This window comes from Phascolarctos cinereus, unplaced genomic scaffold (assembly GCF_003287225.1).
Source record: "Phascolarctos cinereus isolate Bilbo 61053 unplaced genomic scaffold, phaCin_HiC Scaffold_4;HRSCAF=312, whole genome shotgun sequence".
NCBI classification, from domain to species: domain Eukaryota; kingdom Metazoa; phylum Chordata; class Mammalia; order Diprotodontia; family Phascolarctidae; genus Phascolarctos; species Phascolarctos cinereus.
This window is the reverse complement of record NW_027555847.1, coordinates 709,794,851-709,814,234: the sequence shown is the minus strand read 5'-3', so window position 1 is coordinate 709,814,234 and position 19,384 is coordinate 709,794,851. Positions and strand designations below refer to the sequence as shown.

Genomic DNA, 19,384 nt, shown 5'->3' with positions numbered 1-19,384 from the left:
GAGGGTAACTGATGGGCCTCAAACCTAAAAGTGAGTTAAGGGGATGTCTTCCCCAAGAATGTTAAGGCTTCTTCCCAATGGAATGGGTGGATATGAACAATTTGTTCCAATGGACCGTGAAGGTGGCTGAAGCAGGTGCTGTGGAATGCTCAGAGCTTGATCAGATATCGAAGGTGCCAAGGTCATCCACTGCATCCCAAACCATTGCCAGCTGTCCTGGCTTTTGTCTTGCCACTCGACTTCAATGACTCAGGAAGAGAGAGTGAGGCTGATGACTTTGTGTAACTCTGCCTCACTTAAATCCAATTCACACCCAAGTCAAGACATCAACTGGGGGGGAGGGGCGCGAAGCCAAAGATGGTGGAGTAAAAGCAGTGACTTGCTTGACCTCTCCCCCAAACCCCTCCAAATACCTATAAAAAATGTCTCTTGACGAATTCTAGAGCAGCAGAACCCACAAAAAGAGAGTGAAACAAATTTCCAGCCCAAGACAAGCTAGGTCAGCTGGAAAGGTCTGTTGCACCAGGCTGGGAGAGGAGCTTAGTTCAGCGTGGACCACACAGGCAAAAACCAGGCCTCTGAGAACCAGAAGCAGGCCTCAGGGGACTGAATCACTAGCAGCTGTGGTAGTTTCCAGACTTCTCAACCAACAAACACCAAAGACAACTTAGAAGATCAGTAAAAGGTCTGTGGACTTCGGTGAGAGAGGAGCTAGGTCTGGCCCCAGTCCTGGTGCAGCCCTGAGGAGGCAGCTGCTTCCAGAGCTCTGGGGTCCAGAGATGGAAGGGAGATCAAGTGGCTACTCAGAGGAGAATTGCAGAGTTCTCTTTGCTGAAGAAGGTAAAGGGGTGATATCTTTTCATGTCTCTCTTGAATCTTGTACTTGAAGATCAAATTTTTTGTTGAGCTCTGGTCTTTTTATCAGGAAGGTTTGGAAGTCCCCTGTTTCGTTGAATATCCATCTCCTCCCCTGAAAGATCATGCTCATTTTCGCTGGGTCTCCTCAATGTTTTCTTGAAAGATGCGGTCCAGGCTCTTTTTTTGATCATGACTTTCAGGTAGACCAATAACTCTTAAATTATTTCTCTTGGATCTATTTTCCAGGTCAGTTGTTTTTCCAGTGAGGCATTTTATGTTTTCTTCCATTTTTTCATTCTTTTGATTTTGTTTGATTGATTCTTGATGTCTTATAGAGTCATTAGCTTCCACTTGCCCAATTCTAATTTTTAACAAATTGTTTTCTTCAGTTAGCTTTTGTAACTTTTTCTCCATTTGGCCAATTCTACTTTTTAAGGAATTGTTTTCTTCAGTGTACTTTTTTTTCCATTTTGCCAATTGTATTTTTTTATCAATTGGCAATTTTATCAATTTTTTTTCTAATTATCAAGTATTTGTTTTTCTTTTTAATTTTTTTAAAATTTTATTTTTAGGCAATTGGGATTAAGTGACTTGCCCAGGGTCACACATGTCAAGTGCTTGGTCTGAGGCTGGATTTGAACTCAGGTCCTCCTGACTTCAGGGCCGGTGCTCTATCCACTGAGCCACCTAGCTGCCCCATTTTGTTTTTTTAAGGTGCTATTTTCTTCAGTCAATTTTTGTCCTTCCTTTTCTAAGCAGTTGATTCTTCCTTGCATACCTCTCATTTCTCTTCCCAATTTTTCTTCTCTTATTTGACTTTTTAAATCCTTCTTGAGCTCTTCCAAGAAGGCTTTTTGGGCTTGAGACCAGTTTATATTCTCCTTTGAGGTTTCAGATGTGGGTATTGATAATGTTATCCTCTTCTGAATTTGTGTTTCGTTATTCCCTGTCACTATAATAACTCTCTATGGTCAGTATTTTTTCTGTGTTGCTTTTTGCTCATGGTGTTTGCCTTTTTCCTGGCTTTTAAAGTTGATCTCTGCTTCTGGGGCACAGTGGGCATTGTCCCACGCTTCTTGTGCTGAGGTCTCAGATGCTGGCAGCTGGATACTGTAAGGGTCTGGTACCTTACCTGGTGCTGAACTGGAGCTGGTGGTGGTGGTGGCTGGTGTGTTCCCAGATCAGGTGGGGTTTTGCTACATTTCCCCAGGACTACACTGAAGCTCATGGGGGGGGTGATCTGGCCACTGAGGTCACCTCCTCACCTGGGACTGCATTAGAGCATGGATAAGTTTCAGCTGCTGGTGGATGCCTGTCCTCCAGCACACGTGGTGGTTCCTCCAAGCTGGTGTCTGCCAGTTCCCCAGGCTGCCCCAAGGTAAGGGGAGGGGGGAAATGGGGGGTATTCCTGGTGTTGCTAAGGTGGGGCTTGTTGCTGGCTTACAGGGATGCCTCCCATCCTGTACCAGTCCCCTTCAACCACAGCAAGATGGACCTTTCCCATTAATCCCCCCAAGACTCCCAAGCTAAAAGACTGCTGCACCTCATTTTTCTGTTGGTTCCACTGCTTCAGGATTTTTCCTGGGACGAATTTGTCTGGGTTTTTCAAGGTCAATAAAGGAGTGTGAGAGCGATTTACTGCTTACTGTGCCAGCTAGGCTACCAGAAGCCTCAAACTCATCATTTCTTATAACACAATCATATACCACAACTTGCAGCCATTCCCCAACTGATCGGCATTCCCTCAATTTCCAGTTCTTTGCAACCACAAAGTGAGCTGCTACAAATGTTTCAGAACATATAGGTTCTCTTCCTTTTTCTCTAATTATCTTAGGAAACAAGCCTAGAAGTGGTATTGCTGGCTCAAAAGGTATAGGCAGTTTTATAACTCTTTATGTATAATTCCAAATTGCTCTCCAAAATGGTTGGATCAGTTCACAGTTCCACCAAGAGGGAATTAGTATCCCAATTTTTGCACATCCCCTCCAACATTTGTGGAATTCCCTATCATTTTAGCCAATCTGATATGTATAAAATGATATCTCAAGGTTGTTTCAATCTGCATTTCCCTGATCAATGATTTAGACCTTTTCTTTTCATGACTATAAATTGTCTTGATTTCATTGGAAAACTGCCTGTCCATATCCTTTGACCACTTATCAACCGAGAACTCATTTTCCCATAGATTTGACAAAGTTCTTTATATATTTGAGGCCTTTATCTATGAAACTGTCTATAAATTTCCCCCCAACTTTCTGCTTTCCTCTTAATTTTGGCCACATTCATTTTATTTGTACAAAACCTTTTTAATGTAATTTAAATCATCCATTTAACCCCTCCCAAAGCTCTTTTGTTTATTCATAAATTGTTTGCCTATCCAGAAGTCTTATAAGTAATATGTTACATATTCTTAAAATTTTCTTGTAATATCTCCCTTTATATCTAGGTTACATATCCATTTTGACCTCATCTTGGTAAATAGTGTAAGACATTTGTCCATGCCCAATTTCTGCTAAATGGCTTTCCAGCTTTCCCAACAATTTTTACCAAATAATTCTTGTCCCCAAAACTTCAGTCTTTATACTTGTCAAACACAATGTTACTATAGTCATTTGCTGCTGTAAACTGTATGTCTACTCCATTCCACTAATCTACCTATTTCTTAGCCAGTACCAGATAGTTTTAATAATTACCACCTTATGTTTTAAGATCTGATACTGCTAAACATCCTTCCTTTACATATTTTAAATTCTTTTCTTCCAAATGGATTTTTTCCCCAACCCAGTAAAAAAACCCTTTTTTTTGTAATTGGGATGGCACTGAATATAATTTAGGAAAAAATGTCATTTTTATTATATTGGCTGTGCCTACCCATGACCGATTAATATTCTCCAATTATTTAAATTTGATTTTATTTGTATAAATTTTTTATAATAATTTTGTTCACATAGTTCCTGTGTTTGCTTTGGCAGGTGTACTCCCAGGTATTTCATACTGTCTAGAGTTACTTTAAATGTGTTACCTCTTATTCTTGCAGGGTTGTTAGTGATATATAGGAATGCTGATGAATATGGGTTTACTTTATATCCTGCTACTTTGCAAAGATTGTTTCAGCTTTTTAATTAGATGCTTCCTAAGTCTAAGCCAGCCTCACCTCTCTTGACCTCCAATCCCACATCTCTAGCTGCATAATTGGTATCTCCACCCACACACCCTGGAGACATCTCAAAATCAACATGTCCAAAACAGAACTCATCTTCTCCCCCTTCCCCTAAATAAAATTCCTTTTCCTAACTTTCTAAATGCTGACAAGCACACCCAGGTTCAAAATCCCAGTCATCCTGGACCCTTCTCTCACTCATCCCCCACATCTGAGTAGCTGCCAAGTGACATCTACTAACAGCTGTCTCCTTCAGGCTCACACCCTAACCTCAGGCCCTCATCTCCTCTCACTTGGACTACTGCACGTCTCCTCACAGTCCCCTCGCCTCCTATCTCCCTCTACAACTCATCCTTCAGTTTCCAAGTTGACATTTCCTAAAGCACAGGTATACCCATGTCCTTCATTTGGCCCAAGAAGTTTCAGTGGTTCCTCTTGCCCCTAGGGAAAAACACTCTTGATATTTAAAGCCCTTGAAAATCTGGCTCCAACCTTTTGAGAGTAATTTCACATTCTTCTCCCTCATACACACCACATTTAGCCAAACTGACTGTACACGGACTCAGTATATATCCCATCTCCTGCCTCCCTGTCTTTGTCAAAGGCTGGCCCTCAGGTCTAGAATGCTCTTCCCCATTTCTGTCTCTTAGAATCACCAGCTTCCTTCAAAACAAACAGCTCAGGCCTTTCCAGATGTACCAGATGTCTAAGTTCTCAAACTACACCTCCCCAAAATGTGTGTCCACTATGTACATACACACATACACAACACACACACACAGATCTTTAAATACAACTCTCTGTTATTCCTCAAAGTATAGCAAACCTTTAGGGGGCATGGTTTGTATTTTTTTCTATACCCCCAGTGCCAAATCTTAGTGACCAAAGAGAGTAGAACTGGGGTCAGTGGGTGAAAAAGAGGCAAATTTACATCTAACCTAAAGAAAACTTCTGCACAATTCAAGCTGCCTCAAATCAGAATGGGAAATCCCCAAAAGTAGTGGGTTCTGCCTTCCTGGACTTATTTAAATAAAGGGGACCCCTTATCAAAGATGTCATAGGGATAGGTTGGATCAGAGGCTTCTGAAGTCCCTTACAAAACTCCCCAATTCTCTAACAGGAGTATACGTTTTAAATCCATTTTCCCTCCAGTGAATATGTGGAATAGGGACTTGGTGAGGGAAAGGACAGTTGTGGAGCTGGGGGCAGATTGGGTGAAGTGGCACAGGACTCTGAGCAGCCAGGTAGAAGTGGACATACAAGCCTGGCTAAGGCTGGGCCTACTCAGTGGCACTCACAGCTTGGAATCTAGAGTTGCAACAGTCTCCACTGAGGTGCCTGAATGACTGCCATTCTTTAACCAGGTGTTTATAACTGAAATTACTTCTAATATTTCTGAATTTTAAGAAGCTCCCAGGACACAGTGGAATAACTCTGATACTGGGATGTACGTTAAGTGTGCAGAGACAGAAGAGCAGGAGAGCCCATGACCAAAGCTCCCAGATGTCATTCCTTGACTTGAGGCATCAGCCCAGAAGGTGTTCTCTCAGGCTACTGCTTTGTTAGATCCTCACGATGGATTTTATTAATCCCAGAATCTCAAAATGGTAAGCTCCAATCCTGCCAGGCCCTGAATTAGGATGGCTTCTTGGACCACATGTCTTCAAGCAGTCTTCCTGTTGGAAATCTCCACTGGGTGACTATTAGCAAATTTTCCCTCAGGCTGAGCCAAAACTTGCTACATGGACACTTCCACACACTGCGCCTAGGTCTGCCCTCCTGGGATGGGTACAACAGCCATCATGCTCCCCATTCTTCTCTTCTCCAGACTAAACACTCCTAGTTCCTTTAACTGATCTCCATTTGGCACGATCTCCAAGTACACTCACCATCCCGCTGACCCTTAGGGCTGTGGTCAATGTTGTCCCTTCAGAAACGGTACAAAAAAACAATCCAATGCAAATGTAGTTTGACCAGGGCAGGGCTAAGATGAGTTCTGAAGCTCAGGGGTGTTAAGTTACTTGCCCAGAAGCACACAGGTATTAGATGGCAGAGTTAGGACTGGAATCTAGGTCTTCTTATGTCAAGACCAGTGTTTTCCCTCTCTATCAGAAGGAGGAAGTACATGGAGCAAGTACAGAGTGGTAGAGGAACTTCCAACGACAGCTTTATCCATTATGAATAAACAAGAGTTGAGTAATGCAGAATCAAACTGTAATTATGTCCACTTGTACAACTTTTTCCAAAAGCCTCTTCCCAGAAGCATGATCACAAATAAAGCCACAGCAAACCATCTTCATCTGTGTACTGTTAAATCATTGTTAGTCAAGAGATCATGTTAGCCCCTTAATAAAGACATCACAGGAAGGTGAGAAACAGCACTCCTGACACATGCTGTGAAAATGTCCTTTTATTCCTATCAATTGTGACAAAATAACATTTTATACAAATAAGTCACCTAGTTCACTTTGGACACAGAGACATTACAATGGAAGAAAGGTCTCAGGTGGAGAGAGCACAGAAAAAATGGAGAGGTATAGACCAGGTCACTGATGCTTCTTACATTCTGTGAAAATAGATTTACATGGAAAAAATAGAATTTTACAACTTCAATGAATTTACATGATCCTTTGTAAAACAAGAGGGAAAATCCACCAACCACCAGATCCTTCTTGTACGAAAGAAATGAGTAACATGGAGATGGCCGCAATGGAGCGCCTCAGGTCACTGGGCTCACAATCCCAAGAGGTAATTTCTGCATTTGGGAATATTGGTGCCCAGTGCAAGAGGACATGCTGGACTGCCTTCTGAGCACTCTGCCCCAATCCCTGGGCCGGCTGACCCCCAAAGATAAGGGGACATCACGTACGAGGCTCATGAGTGTCCTTTCTCCCTGGTGCGCTGGTAACAGCTATGATATCAAAAGTAACACGTCTTGTATGTGTTCTTCATCAAGTGAAAACTGTCCATTCAAATGCCCTGCAGTAAACACTTACAGATGTGCCCCCCCCCTTTATGAAGACCCAACCAGGCGTTTCTTGAGAAGTCCCCAAACACCAACACTGTCATCTGATAACAAAGGCGGAGAGACTGTCTCTCAGGAGGCAAGTATCCCTGTACTATTTCCAAAAGATCACTAGCTTCAAGCTATGAGGTGAGGGTTTTAAATCACCCAACTCTGGCCCAAATCTATCTTCATCTGTTTTCTACTTACCCTTTAAAATGTTTCACTTAACAAAAGACGATCTTCTTTGGAGAAGGGTTATCTTGGGCCTAAGGCTCTGTAGAGGACTGGCTGGTGTAATGCTCTAAGGTGAAATACAATGGACAGGAGAGAAAGGACAAAGAGACCCAGATGACAGAATCCACATGATGTCAAGTGGTCCCTGTATGTCTCCTGGAATGCAATGTATCTCAGGAACTAGCCCTCACAGGGGATGGGCCTCTCCTGGCAGGCCTCTGTTTTTCCATTCTTACCACCTAGAGCCCAAATGCTAGTTTCAAAACCTTAGAGACTTGGTGTCTGGCTTAACTACTTAATAGAGAACTGAGATGTCCTCATCTCATCTCACCCTAGCTACAGAATGACCCTAAACTGACCCTCACATCAGATCTCATAGTGGCCAAGTTTCCTAGCATCTCTTGACCATATGGATACAAGCCAGAAAGGGGACACCAATACTGGTTCCTTAGCAATGGGGCATGACTTCCTACTTCACTTATGGGGTTCCCAGAGTCTCTGTTAAGTCCAATGGAAGTTCCAGGGGTAAAGGGCAGTGTACCAGCCAAACCAGCCCACAGCCTCAGACAGCTGGCCTCTCCAGCCTCCTGTTCCCAGGGAAAGTGAACACTGCACATGGACAGATCAATGAAAAAGAAGTCCATTCTAAAACAAAACAGTCTGTTCTGACCCATCCATCCAGGCAAGTGTGATGGAGCACAGAGCCCCAGGGACACAGTGTAAGGCTAAAAGACGGTGGTATGAATGGTAATATGCATAGCTCCCAAAGATCACTCCTGTGAGCACTCTGCTAGAGGGGAGAAGAGACCATTCTGGGTCTGCAGCCCATCGGCACAGCTAAAATGGAAAACCAAAGGTCATAAGGCAGAAGTAACACCTGCCCAAGAAAAAAGGAGAGGAAACCACAGCAAGAATGCTGCCCCAGTGGTACTGGGGCAAAGCCACAGGTAAGGCACCAGGATTTCTGCTCAGCTCTCATCCCAGGCATCTCCCTGGCAGGAAGATGGCCCCTTCCCTCACTTAGCTCTCAAGCCCAGCCTCCAAGCAAAGGAGCCTTTGGGCAGGGGATGCGGTCAAGGCACAGGGCATGTGCACCCCCAGGAAAGACAGTCTTGACCCATTCCCCACCACCCAAGTTTTAGGAGCCATCCCAGTAACCATGCAATGGCCAGAGTGGCTCTGGCAAATTGAGGCAGACACATCCAAGCAAAAACAGCAGTCCTGCCTTTCCAGGAACGACCTCTGACTCCTATCAGGGGCACTGCCCTGCCCCAGTGTTAGTGGCTCTCTCAGGGCTTTCCCTGACGAACCCTCTGGGGACTTCCACTAGACAGCTTTAGACTAGTGCTAATGGTGACCAGCAGCGACAACCGGCTTGTTAAAAATCCATGATGAATTTTGGTCGAGCACCATAAAACTACCCAAACAACCATCTAATTGTTTGCGGCTAAAGAGAGGAACTAATGAACAGATAGAAGTCTGAAGACGGGGGTACCCAGTGAGATGAGCGAAGTCTGTTACAGCCATCACTGAGAGGCCAATCTTACCTGTCCCATCCTCCCCCCAGACTCACACTCTCTCGTCCAACAGTTACAACGGCCACAACCTTTACTTTGGTCTGACAGCTAAGGAAGGTTCCCATAATTTTAGTGGAAAATCAAGTTGAGAAGTTTAAGTTCAGAGGTCACGCCACATGGACAGTGTCCATTCTTTCCTCCTCCGATGCTCCAGGCCACACTATACAGACTAAATCCCCTTCTTTTAAGATGGTGCTGGCATCTAAGCATTGCTCACTTGATGACCACGATGGGTTCTGGGAACCTGAAATAATACTATGTTAAGTCTAGATTCAGATCAGATAAACTGGAAACTCCACTGTCAAAGTATAAAACCTCTTTGAGAAGTTCAGCATTTTTGTAAATAATAGAGTGGAAGAAAGACTGGGTATCAAGAGGCTGCTCCAGCCTCAGAGTAAACTATTACCCCACAAATAAAATCAACACATTCTACCTAAGGAGATGAAATGAGCACATAAGGCGGCAGAAGCCAAATTGGCCATGGGTTTCAAGCTCCCCCAAAATGAGGACAGGAAGGCACTGCCAATTTGAAGAGAGGAGTCCTGCCTGGGAATTTCCCTCTGGAGAAGCTAAGACCTCAATCTGACTCCAGAAATTCCAAGCCTGACCAAGGCTCCTGGGAACCAAACAGAAAGCCAGGCTTCTCCAGGAAATTAGTATCTGGCCTCATGACCCACCCATCCCTAGGCCAAAGCCCTGCCTTGCCCTGCCTTGCCCTGCCCTCCTGTTCCTTCCACCCCAAGCTCCTTTGGGCTGGTATGGGGGCAAGTAGTCAGAAAAGACTATACCAGTCAAAGCACTGCGACTATAAGGAGGAATGACGGAGGCAGAGGCCCAACCTGAAGGCTTCCACAGCAACGGGATGTCTGCTCAATAAAATAGGGCTGTTAACTGTCTGTGAAGCCCCCCCAGAGGCCTCCCACTGAATGTAGTTCTCTAAGAGAGGGCTCAGCTGAAAAGCACAAAAGTGGACACAGCTAAAACCAAGTGGAAATAAACATTCTTCTTTAACTGGCTTAAAAAGGCCTTATCCTAACCCGTTATTCAACAAGAGTACCTTCAAGATCTAAGGGACAGCAAGAAGAAAGGGAGGAAAGGAGCTGGGGAAGGAAAGAGCAGCCCTGCTCAGTGTTTCCCGTAGTGGAGAGGAAGCTGCTGGCCCTGCGCTGCTCCACCAGGATGTAGGCTGTGGACAGGGCGTTGAGGCTCGGTCCCCTCGGCACACTGGGTGCAGCACCTCGCCCTCCTTCCCGAAGCTACTGCCCCCCATTGTAGGCGTAGTCAGCCTTGTTGTGCATGATCAGCTTGTCGTCCACAAAGTAGAAGCTATCCGAACGAGTCTCATAGGGGTGCTCCACCATAAGGCGAACTGTGAACAAGAGGAGAGGGCAGAAAGGTGAGGCGCCCACAGGCCACTGCAAGCATTCGTTCATTCCTATTACCACAAACATTCGCCAAGTGGTCTACTTCTGGGGGGCCCATTGATGCGGTGGGACCTGGCACCTAATAAATGTTTACTGAATGAATGACAGCACCTCACACACTTTTACAAAGAAACACCTCTACAAAACCTCAGTGAGTTAATGTTTCCCCAATCTTTTGAGAGCCACACAGAAAGATAATACTCATTAGGCAGAAGTTCCTAGAACCCACTCAGGACAGAGAGCTCTTCAGTTTTGTTAGCAGGAAGCTCTGCAAAGTGCCTCACCTGTATCTTCTCATCTGATTCTCACAAGCCCCCTCCGAGGTATTACAAATACTACTACCCATTCTACAAAAAAGAGAACTGAGGCCCATTTCCCCTAGAGCCACCCACTATCTTCCCAAGGGTATGAGGAGCCTCCCAGCCCCTTAGCTGCAGAACCCAGGAATCTTCCCGGAGCCTTCACTTTCCCTCCTGCCCTTACCCCACATATCAATCAGCTACCTCCGAACACCCTTCTCTCTCTACAAAGACAAACCAAGGTGATTAGTGCAGGAGCAGTGAACATAGTGCCACGGACACGCTCACTGAAGACTGGGGGATCTGGATGATCTGGATTTAGCCTGTGGATGGCCCTGACCTGAGGCTCCAGGTTCACTCTCTAGTTTTCAACCTCCTACAAACATACAGTAAATGGAATGCTCATCTTAAAGTCTGGAAAACCCAGAGTTTAAATCCTGTCTCAGACACTTATGAGCTGTGTGACCCCAGAGAAGTCATTTCAGCCTCATCTCCTCACCTGTAAAAGGGGGCTAACACCAACACCCAGAGTAGATGTGAAGATCAGAAGGGATAATAGATGGAAAGTGCTCTGCAAACTTTACAGAGCTATATATAGCTATCAGCCTCCTCCACATAGCTGCCAAAGTGATGTTCCCACAGCAGTGGTCTCACCAGTCACTCTCCTGCTCAGGAGGAATCCAAAACACTGCTTTGTTTGGGTCTAAGGCCCTTTCACAACTAGAAACAGCTCAGCTTTCTGGGTTTGACTTGTTAGGATTTGAACACAGCTCTTCCCTCACTCCAAGTGCTCTCAATACCACACCCCTCTCTCTCTCAAATGACAACCAACTGGCCCCTCATCTGTGTCTACAGCACATTTAGTAACAGGAAGCCCATCTTACCAGCAGATGTCACTGCACACTGTCACAGCTCAGGGCACAGGGCAGTTCCTGGCTTGGCCTTCAACGACCAGCTCAGCTCCACTTCTAAGAGCTTAAGACAGACTCTGACTATCAAGAGAATGACCTGTCCCAGGGGCAGAGGCGGCCTGAGTCAGACAATTGTGACTAAACCCAGGCATGTCACCTCAAGAGCCAAACTCGTGGGGGAGACCACACCAAGGACCAACATCTGATTTTGGATATTTGTGACTCCAAGTCACTGGTGCTCCAGTGTTCAGAGTAGGCTCTGGTCTGTCAGGAAGAAGGGACGGAAGAGCCCAGCCAGGCCCTGCAGCATGCCTCAGAGCCCTGGGCCAGGCAATGGCTGCTCTCCCCAAGCCCTCTAGTCTGGCCCACCACATCACTGCAGCCTAATCACCCTCTCCTCATTCACGCTGTGTGCTCATGCCCTTCCTCTGCCTGAACTCTCCTCCCTTCTCTGAAGGCCCTGTCATCCTATAAAGCCTGATTCAGGTGCCACATCATCCTGGAAGCCTGGGAACTCTCTGCACAAAGGCCTTCCCTCATGAATCACCCAGAGCACTTTGTTTTGCATCTCTCAAACACACTCAGGCATTACTGTGCATTACAATTCTCTGTCGGGGTCTTGTTCCTTTACTAGACTGGAAGCTTCATGAAGGCAGAGACTAAATCATCTACTCTTGGTCATTTTCCCGGTGCTGTGCCCAGCATAACACTTCTGCACTTCCCAAGCCGCCTCCAGGCCCCACAATGGCTCCTTATTGCCTACTGGGGCCAGTCTTCACCACACCCGATTGGCCACCCTCTGGTCCTCCCTTCCTTCATTGTCGGCAGTCAGGCTCAGTGGTTCATCTATGCCTGGAGTTCTGAGCGTGGAACTGAGGGGCAACCAGGGGAGAAGAGTAAAGCAGGGAACTGTGGAGGGGCAGGCAAGATCAGGGAAGACACCGTCAGAGCTACTCATGAGCAATGGTTACAGGAACTCTGGAAACGTGGCTTTCCCTCCCCCTCTCATTCCACCCCTCAACACTGGCAGCAAGCCAAGGGAAGTTCTGTGGTCAAACCTTAATATTCCCCCATAACCCAATGACATCAACAACGTAAGGAATTAGGAACAGACCCAATGGAGAAGGAAGACTCTTAGGATAAGGCACCTGATATGTGGCCCTCGGTAATTCAATCTCATCCAGCCAACATTTAAGAAGCACCTGCTAGGTACAAGGCAGAGGGAGCTAGATGGCTCAGCAGATACAGGGCTGGGCCTTGAGTCATGAAGACTCGAGTTCAAATGCAGCCTCAGCTACTTACTAGCTGGATGAGCTTGGGCAAGTCACTTAGCCTCTGTCTGCCTTAATCCACTGAAGGAAATGGCAAACCACTCCAGTACCTTGGCCAAGAAGACCCCATGACAGCATCGTCCACAGGGTCAGAAAGAGTTGGACGTGACTGAACAACAGGCACCAGGCATTGGGCCAAGTGCTTGGGAGACCAAGACAAACTCACAGGAGTCCTGACCTCCAAGGAGCCCAGCACACACGCAGATATGTGGAACACAAGGTAGAAGGGAAGGTCACAAACCAGGTGCTCCAGGAATACAGGAGGAGAGGAAGCTGAGCCTTAGAAAGGCAGGGATGAGAAAAGCTTGCAAGGAGTGAAGGGATGGCAAAAAGGAAAGGACATGTCCACTCAGCCTTATTACAGGCAAGTGGCTTCACTCCAGGCCTTACTTTCCTCATGTATAAAATGAAGGACTTGGATTTACAGGAAGGAAAGGAAGGAAGGAAGGAAGGAAGGAAATACATACTGACATCCTCGGAGAGCTGAGGAAACTCATAGATATGTTCACATGTGTTCCTGCTACTGGGGATGCAGAATCCAAAATCAAAGTCAAAGTTTTTCAGCAACCGCTCTCGAAAATAGTGCCGTTCAATCATTCGGAAGTTGGACACTGGCTTGTCTCCTACTGTGAACTCCACCCTGAAAGAGACACCTCTGTAAGCACCACCTTTCCTCTCTTAGGGCCCCTTCCTACCCAAGCCCCAGCCTAGGATGGCAGGGATGGGGGGTGCAGAGTACACAGTGGGGCCCTCCAATCAGGAATCCCTGTTACTCACGTAGCCCCAACCGTTCGGAGCCGAAGAAATGCAGGTGTGAACTGATACCGAACGAAACGTCCTGCACTGGTGTCTACTTCTCCGCCTTCCTCCTCCTCCTCCTCCTCTTCTTGGTCTGAAAGAGCAAAGAGGCAAGGGAAAAAGGAGACAGAGTGAGTGACGACCAGTTGGTGGGTGGAGGTAAGAGACGACTCTCCTGTCTGGGGCAAGTTAGCTCCGTGGGGGACAACACAAGTACAGCTGGTGTCATGGGCTCCACTTTCAGGTGAGTCATGGGTCTGATTCTGTCCCTTGGCCAAACGCTGCCCTCCACTGGCAACCTGCCAGCCAGAAAGAGTGGAAAGGAAGGGCAGGTGAGATGATGCAAAGCCCCACCGATGGTGTCAGGCCGTGGCATTATCTCCACAGACACCAGCTGGTCCTCTCACTAGAAAGAGCCCAGCAGAAAGTGATGGTGAGGCAAGGGATTAGGTCCCCAACAGGCACCTGTCCAGCAGAAAGCCTGCCAGAAAGGTAAGAAACCAAGGGGTGAACTGGCATGGAAGCCCTCAACTTCCAGGAAAAGTTCCTCCAGGCCCAGGCTGACACAAGGTGTGGAACAGAGCTCTAAGGGGGCACTCACCCACCCTGTTAGTCACCGGACTGCACAGGCCTCAGTGAAAAACACGGAACTACTGGGCAGCCTGACCCTACTTCACAGGGTCCCAATGAGGACCAAGCCAAATGAGGAAGTGCCTTGGCAAGACCCCAGGCTGGGGAAGTCTTGTGTTATTCTAACCATCTGACAGCTGCAGGGGGCAGTAAACCTCCCACTAGATGTTCCAAATGCCTTAACCTAGTCACACCAGGAAGAGGGGTACTCAGGCTATGTCCTTAAGCCTAGGAAGTTCCCATTCTGGGCTAATCCTGAAGAACCAGGGGGACCCTAAGATGACTCCAGGAGCTTCCGGGGGCTTCTCTGGGAGGCTGGAGAGTTGGGATATAAACTTGGGATTCCTGGAGGGAAAAAAACAAACCCTGAAAACAGTTGAGGGAGAAGACAGAAAAGGAAAGGAAATCAAGGGAATAGAATGACCTTCTAGTGTGACCCTGATTGATTACAGTAGCCTTTCCAGATCCCTTTGAGAAGGAGTGTCAGCTTCCCCAAGACAGCCTAGTTTCAATGACTACCTGACTACCGTGTGACAATAGGGGGTCTGGTGACCTAATGCTGCCATATGTCCAGCACACCGCAGGACATTGGCTACCTTAACAGGGACACCAGTATTCCCAAATGGTGAGGAACTAGATAGGAGGTGGCAATAAAAGCAGATTCTAGCAGCATCCACGGCCCTACAGCCCAACTTTGCCCCAAAGGAGAGGGACGCAGCTGCCTCCTACAAGGACGGGGTGGCCTACCTGAAGCAGAAGGTTTGGCAATCTCAAAGAGCACCGTCCCTGTTTCCAGATCACGAATTTTAAATCGGGTAAAATCAATACTGTAGATGTTGTCCTCAGGTTTGCAAAGATAATCTGAAAAGGAGAAAAATTTCGAGGTCCCCAAATCCTGCCCCCCTCCCCCTCCCCAATTCCCCAACCACCTTCCTAATAAGGTTTACAGGCTCCAAAGTAGGATTTTCACAGGATTAGAAACCATGGAATCCAACCCCCTTATTTTGTAGGAGGAAACTGAAACCCTGGGTTAAAGATTAAGTGACTTGCCTAAGGTCACATGGGGACTTCAACAGCTGAGCAGGAATTCAGACCTGGGTCTGCACTACCAACCCAGAGCTCTTGTTGTATCACTCAGCCTCCTAAAGCTCTGACTCAGCCTCTAAAATTGATGTCAAATGTGATCAGAAATAAAAATGGCACCAAAAGACACAGAGAGGGGCAGCTAGGTGGCACAGTGGATAAGCTCCAGCCTTGGAGTCAGAAGGACCTAAGTTCAAATGCGGCCTCAGACACGTGACACTTACTAGCAGTGTGACCCTGGGCAAGTCACTTAATCCCGAAGGAAAAAAAAAAGACACAGAGGACCAGAAAGCCTGGACCACGCATAAATGCAGGTCTCACTAAAACTTCCTACTGTAAAGCTCTCACAAGAATACGCACAAGAATAAAGGCTTCTCACAAAGTCTTTTCTCCAACAGGAGCTCAATTTGAATGCCCTGACGCAGCCAGTGGCAATTTGAAAAATCCATGCAACATTTAAAAGTCTTGTCTGTGTTGATTTTCTGGATTAATACAGCACTTACTCCTCAAAGGGCTTCTTCTCCCCTTTTTCAAGTAAAGGCATTCTTATGGAATGGCCCAGAAATAAGATGGGTATTCAGCGGAAAATGATCCAAGGTGAAATCTTCCCTGCCCACATTGAGAACTTCCACGATGAGCTCCTATAAATACAGCCTATGCTGGTCACCTGGGCAACTTGTCCTAGTACTTCTTCCACTGGGTCCTTCAACATTTCATGCGTGTGGTGTGTTAGTGAGCTCGTAATATCCTTTGTAACCCCCCTAGAGCCAAGCACAGCCCTGCACATGTTTGTGAGCGGCCTTGCAATGATGCTAAGAACAAGACCACATTGGCTCAAAGGGGACAGTGCTCTCACCTGACCCAGAGCATGGGCCTAACAAGTCTAGGGCACCTCCAGGGATGGGACTACCCAAAAGGATTAGTGCCCCACTCAACTATCCCAATGCCCAGCCAACGCGCTACCTGGAAGCTAACAAGACACGCACCTCCTTCTACCATCCTGGACAAAAAACCAAAACAAAACAAACTAGAAAGCAAAGAATCCAGGAGCTTTGACACCTCCTGAAGACTCTCTTCATTGGCAAAGTGAAGGGGGATGGACTGTCAGTTTTTGCTGTGATACTGTATGGCTTCAAGCCTGGTGGAAAAAGGACAAGAATAGCAGAGAAAATCATTCTACCTAGTTATAAGGAAGCTAAAAAAGGAAACTATATTATGTCCAGTTTTGTTACAAGCAAAAAAGAATCCCTGGTCCAGATAATGTCTAAAGGCTGTATAAAAAGCCCCCAAAGTCATCTTAGCCCAGCCACAGGACTAAGGCCACCTTTCTATGAGGCTCACTTGCCAGGCCAGGGAACCACACAAGGCCAAACCTATCTCTGCAAGTCTCTAAAACCACCACTCTATCTATCCTCTGGAGCTAGCCCAGAAGGCCTAGGTTCCCAGGCAACCAGCCAGGGGCAAGAAGGGAATACAGCGAATGGACAGCCATTGGGAGGCCTTGACTCCCATTTCCAAAGCCAGGGAAAGCACAGAACAGTCACTGGGTAGAATCCAGGAGACTGGATAATGAAAAAAGAAAGGAATACCTAGATTATAAATTCCTAGAAGGGCAAGACCTAGGCTGAAGTTCTTTAAGATAACCCTTCCCTCATCCTAACCCCCAAGATCCCCAGCAGCGAGTTGAAGACGGAGATGCAGCTGAGCTCCAAGGGGCAGGCCAGGTGGATAAAGGCGAAGTGATGGGTCTTTTTGGGTGGAAGGGCAGAGGAAGCCCAAGAGGTAAAGGGGACAGCAGCCTAACCTGGCCAGAGGTGAAGAGGGGAGGAGGAAAGGTTACTCTCTGGCACCTGGAGAAGGGAGGGGAGGAATAGAGAACACTGAGGTAGCACCTTATCCTTAGCCAAGAGTTTTACACATCTCTCCCATCTGAGCCCCAACCAACAGTCCATGAGTTAGAAACTATTATTATCCTCATTTTGCAGGGGAGGAGACTGACAGAGAGGTCATGTCGATGCCCCTTCGGTCACACAGTAAAAAAGTATCAAGTGTGTATCCAGCTCTAAGGGTGTTTTTCATGCCCAAACCAAGAGAGGGGGTGGGGAAGAGGGAAAGAAGGGGGGGAGAAAAGGGGAGGGGGAAGAGGAAGATACAGAAGGAGAAGAAAAGGAGGGGAGGGAGGACAGAGAAGGGGAGCGAGAGAAAAAGCGGGGGGAGCAGGAAAAGAGGAGAGGGGCAAAGAGTAAGAGGGAAGGGAGAAGAGGGGATGGAAGGAGGGTGTGAAGAAAGGAAAAAGGCGGCCGAGGGGCAAAGGCGGAGAGGACCGGGAGAGGGAGCTGGAGGGGAGGGTTTGCAGGAGGAGGGTCTAAGGGGAAGAGTGACCCTCAGGGTCCGTCCGGTCCCGTCCGTGAGGGGGAGGGGGGGCCGTCCGGACCGGCGGGGAGGGGGACACCTCCGGACCGGTCCAGTCCGCGAGGGGGACGGGCGGCCGTCCGCACCGGCGGGGGGGGGCGCCTCCGCCTCTCCCCCCGGGGCCGGGAAGGGGGGGGTGGTCGGAGCCTCCGCTGTCCCCCCCGGGGCGGGCGGCGCACTTACTCTCCGTGACGCGGCTGAGGCGCAGGACGTGCTCGGGCCGGATGGTCTCCAGGGCCAGCAGCTCCTGCTCCGTGACCGGCGGGACTCGCCTGGCCTCGGGCCTCCCGGAGCCGCTGCCGCCGCCGTCCGCGGGATGGTGGTGGGCGGCGGCCGGCGGCTGGCGCCGGGCCTTGAGCCGGTTCAGGACGCCGCCACCTGGCTTCTTCTTCTCGTCCTTGGTCCCCCCCAGAGCTCCGGGCCCCGGCCCCGCCGCCGCCGCCGCCGCCGCCGCCTTCGGGTTCGAACCGCTCATCGCTCCGCCGCCAAGATGGCCACCGCCGCCGCCGCCGCCCCCACAGCGCCGTAACTATGGAGAGCGCCAGGGGGCGGGGCCTGGGCGGGGGCGGGGCCGCAGCCGGCCCACGTGGTCGCTCAGGGGGCGGCCCAGGCCAAGGCTGACGCTGAGCTGCCAACCCACCCGCCCCAGACCTGAGAAGCGGCTCCCGGGCGCAGACCCCTGGGGGCCCTGACCCTCTTAGCCGTTTGAGGGACCACGGGGAGGCCTCAGTTTCCCCATCTGTAAAATGGATTATAAGAACTGAGGTCCCTAGTTCAAGGTGGCCGTAAGCCTTAGATGACATAATGTATGTAGAGTGCTTTGCAAACTTTAAAAGCATTGATTAAGGGAAGGGGTAAGGAATGGGCATCGATGCCACCACGATGTGCCAGGCGCTGTGCTGACAAGAACTTTTTAAAACCATCTCTTGATCCTTCTGGACCCTCAACTCTTCCACACAACCCAGTTCCTGGACCCAGTCCCTGGCATTCACCTGAGGCATTCCAGTCTACCCAGATACTCAATAATCCTTTAACTGTCTTTTCAAGGTGGCCCTGCCACTGTGGTCCTCCTTTCATGTCTGCACCTGGCCCACCCCAGGCTACTTGCCATTCCTTAATCCTATCTAGACCTTCCCACAGTCTTTTTGAGGCAGACTGGCCCTGTACACTTGCATTTCAGGGTTCCCAGCACCCCAAACCACAACACTTCTAGGCGAATGCTGGTATTTTTTACGGTTGACCAAACTGAAGCAGGCAGAGGTAAGGCAGCTGGCCCAGAGTCACTCAGCTCATGTCTGAAGTTCAATTCAAACTCAAGGCTTTCTGCCTCACAAGCCCTGTGCTCCTTCTACTATAATAGGGAACACAGTGGATAAAGAACAGAACGGGACCTCAGACACTTACTAGCTTTGTGACTCTGGGCACGTCACTAAGCCTTAGTTTCCCCAAGTGTTTAAAAAAAGGGGGGGGAGATAATAACATCACCTACCCCACCCACCCCCAGGTTTATTGTGAAAATCAGATGAGATCATAATTGTAAGTGCCTGGCACATAGCAGGTGCTCTATAAATGCTGATTCTCTTCCCCAGTCCAGTGGTGTTGGGTTTCTGGACTCTGGCAACCAAAGCAGTAGAGCACCGATGTGGGCTCTGCTTCTCAC

General features: G+C 48.2%; 1 protein-coding gene across 1 annotated transcript; it reads right to left on the bottom strand.

The window, feature by feature from the left end:
* Positions 1-6,413: 6,413 nt before the first annotated feature.
* UNC119B (unc-119 lipid binding chaperone B) lies at positions 6,414-18,247 on the bottom strand. Its single transcript, XM_021007982.2, has 5 exons — positions 17,908-18,247; positions 14,977-15,090; positions 13,579-13,693; positions 13,269-13,441; positions 6,414-10,205 (listed from the first exon to the last, which is right to left on the bottom strand). Exons 1-5 carry the CDS (start codon positions 18,197-18,199, stop codon positions 10,093-10,095), a joined length of 807 nt encoding a protein of 268 aa, XP_020863641.1. The 5' UTR covers positions 18,200-18,247; the 3' UTR covers positions 6,414-10,092.
* Positions 18,248-19,384: the final 1,137 nt, after the last annotated feature.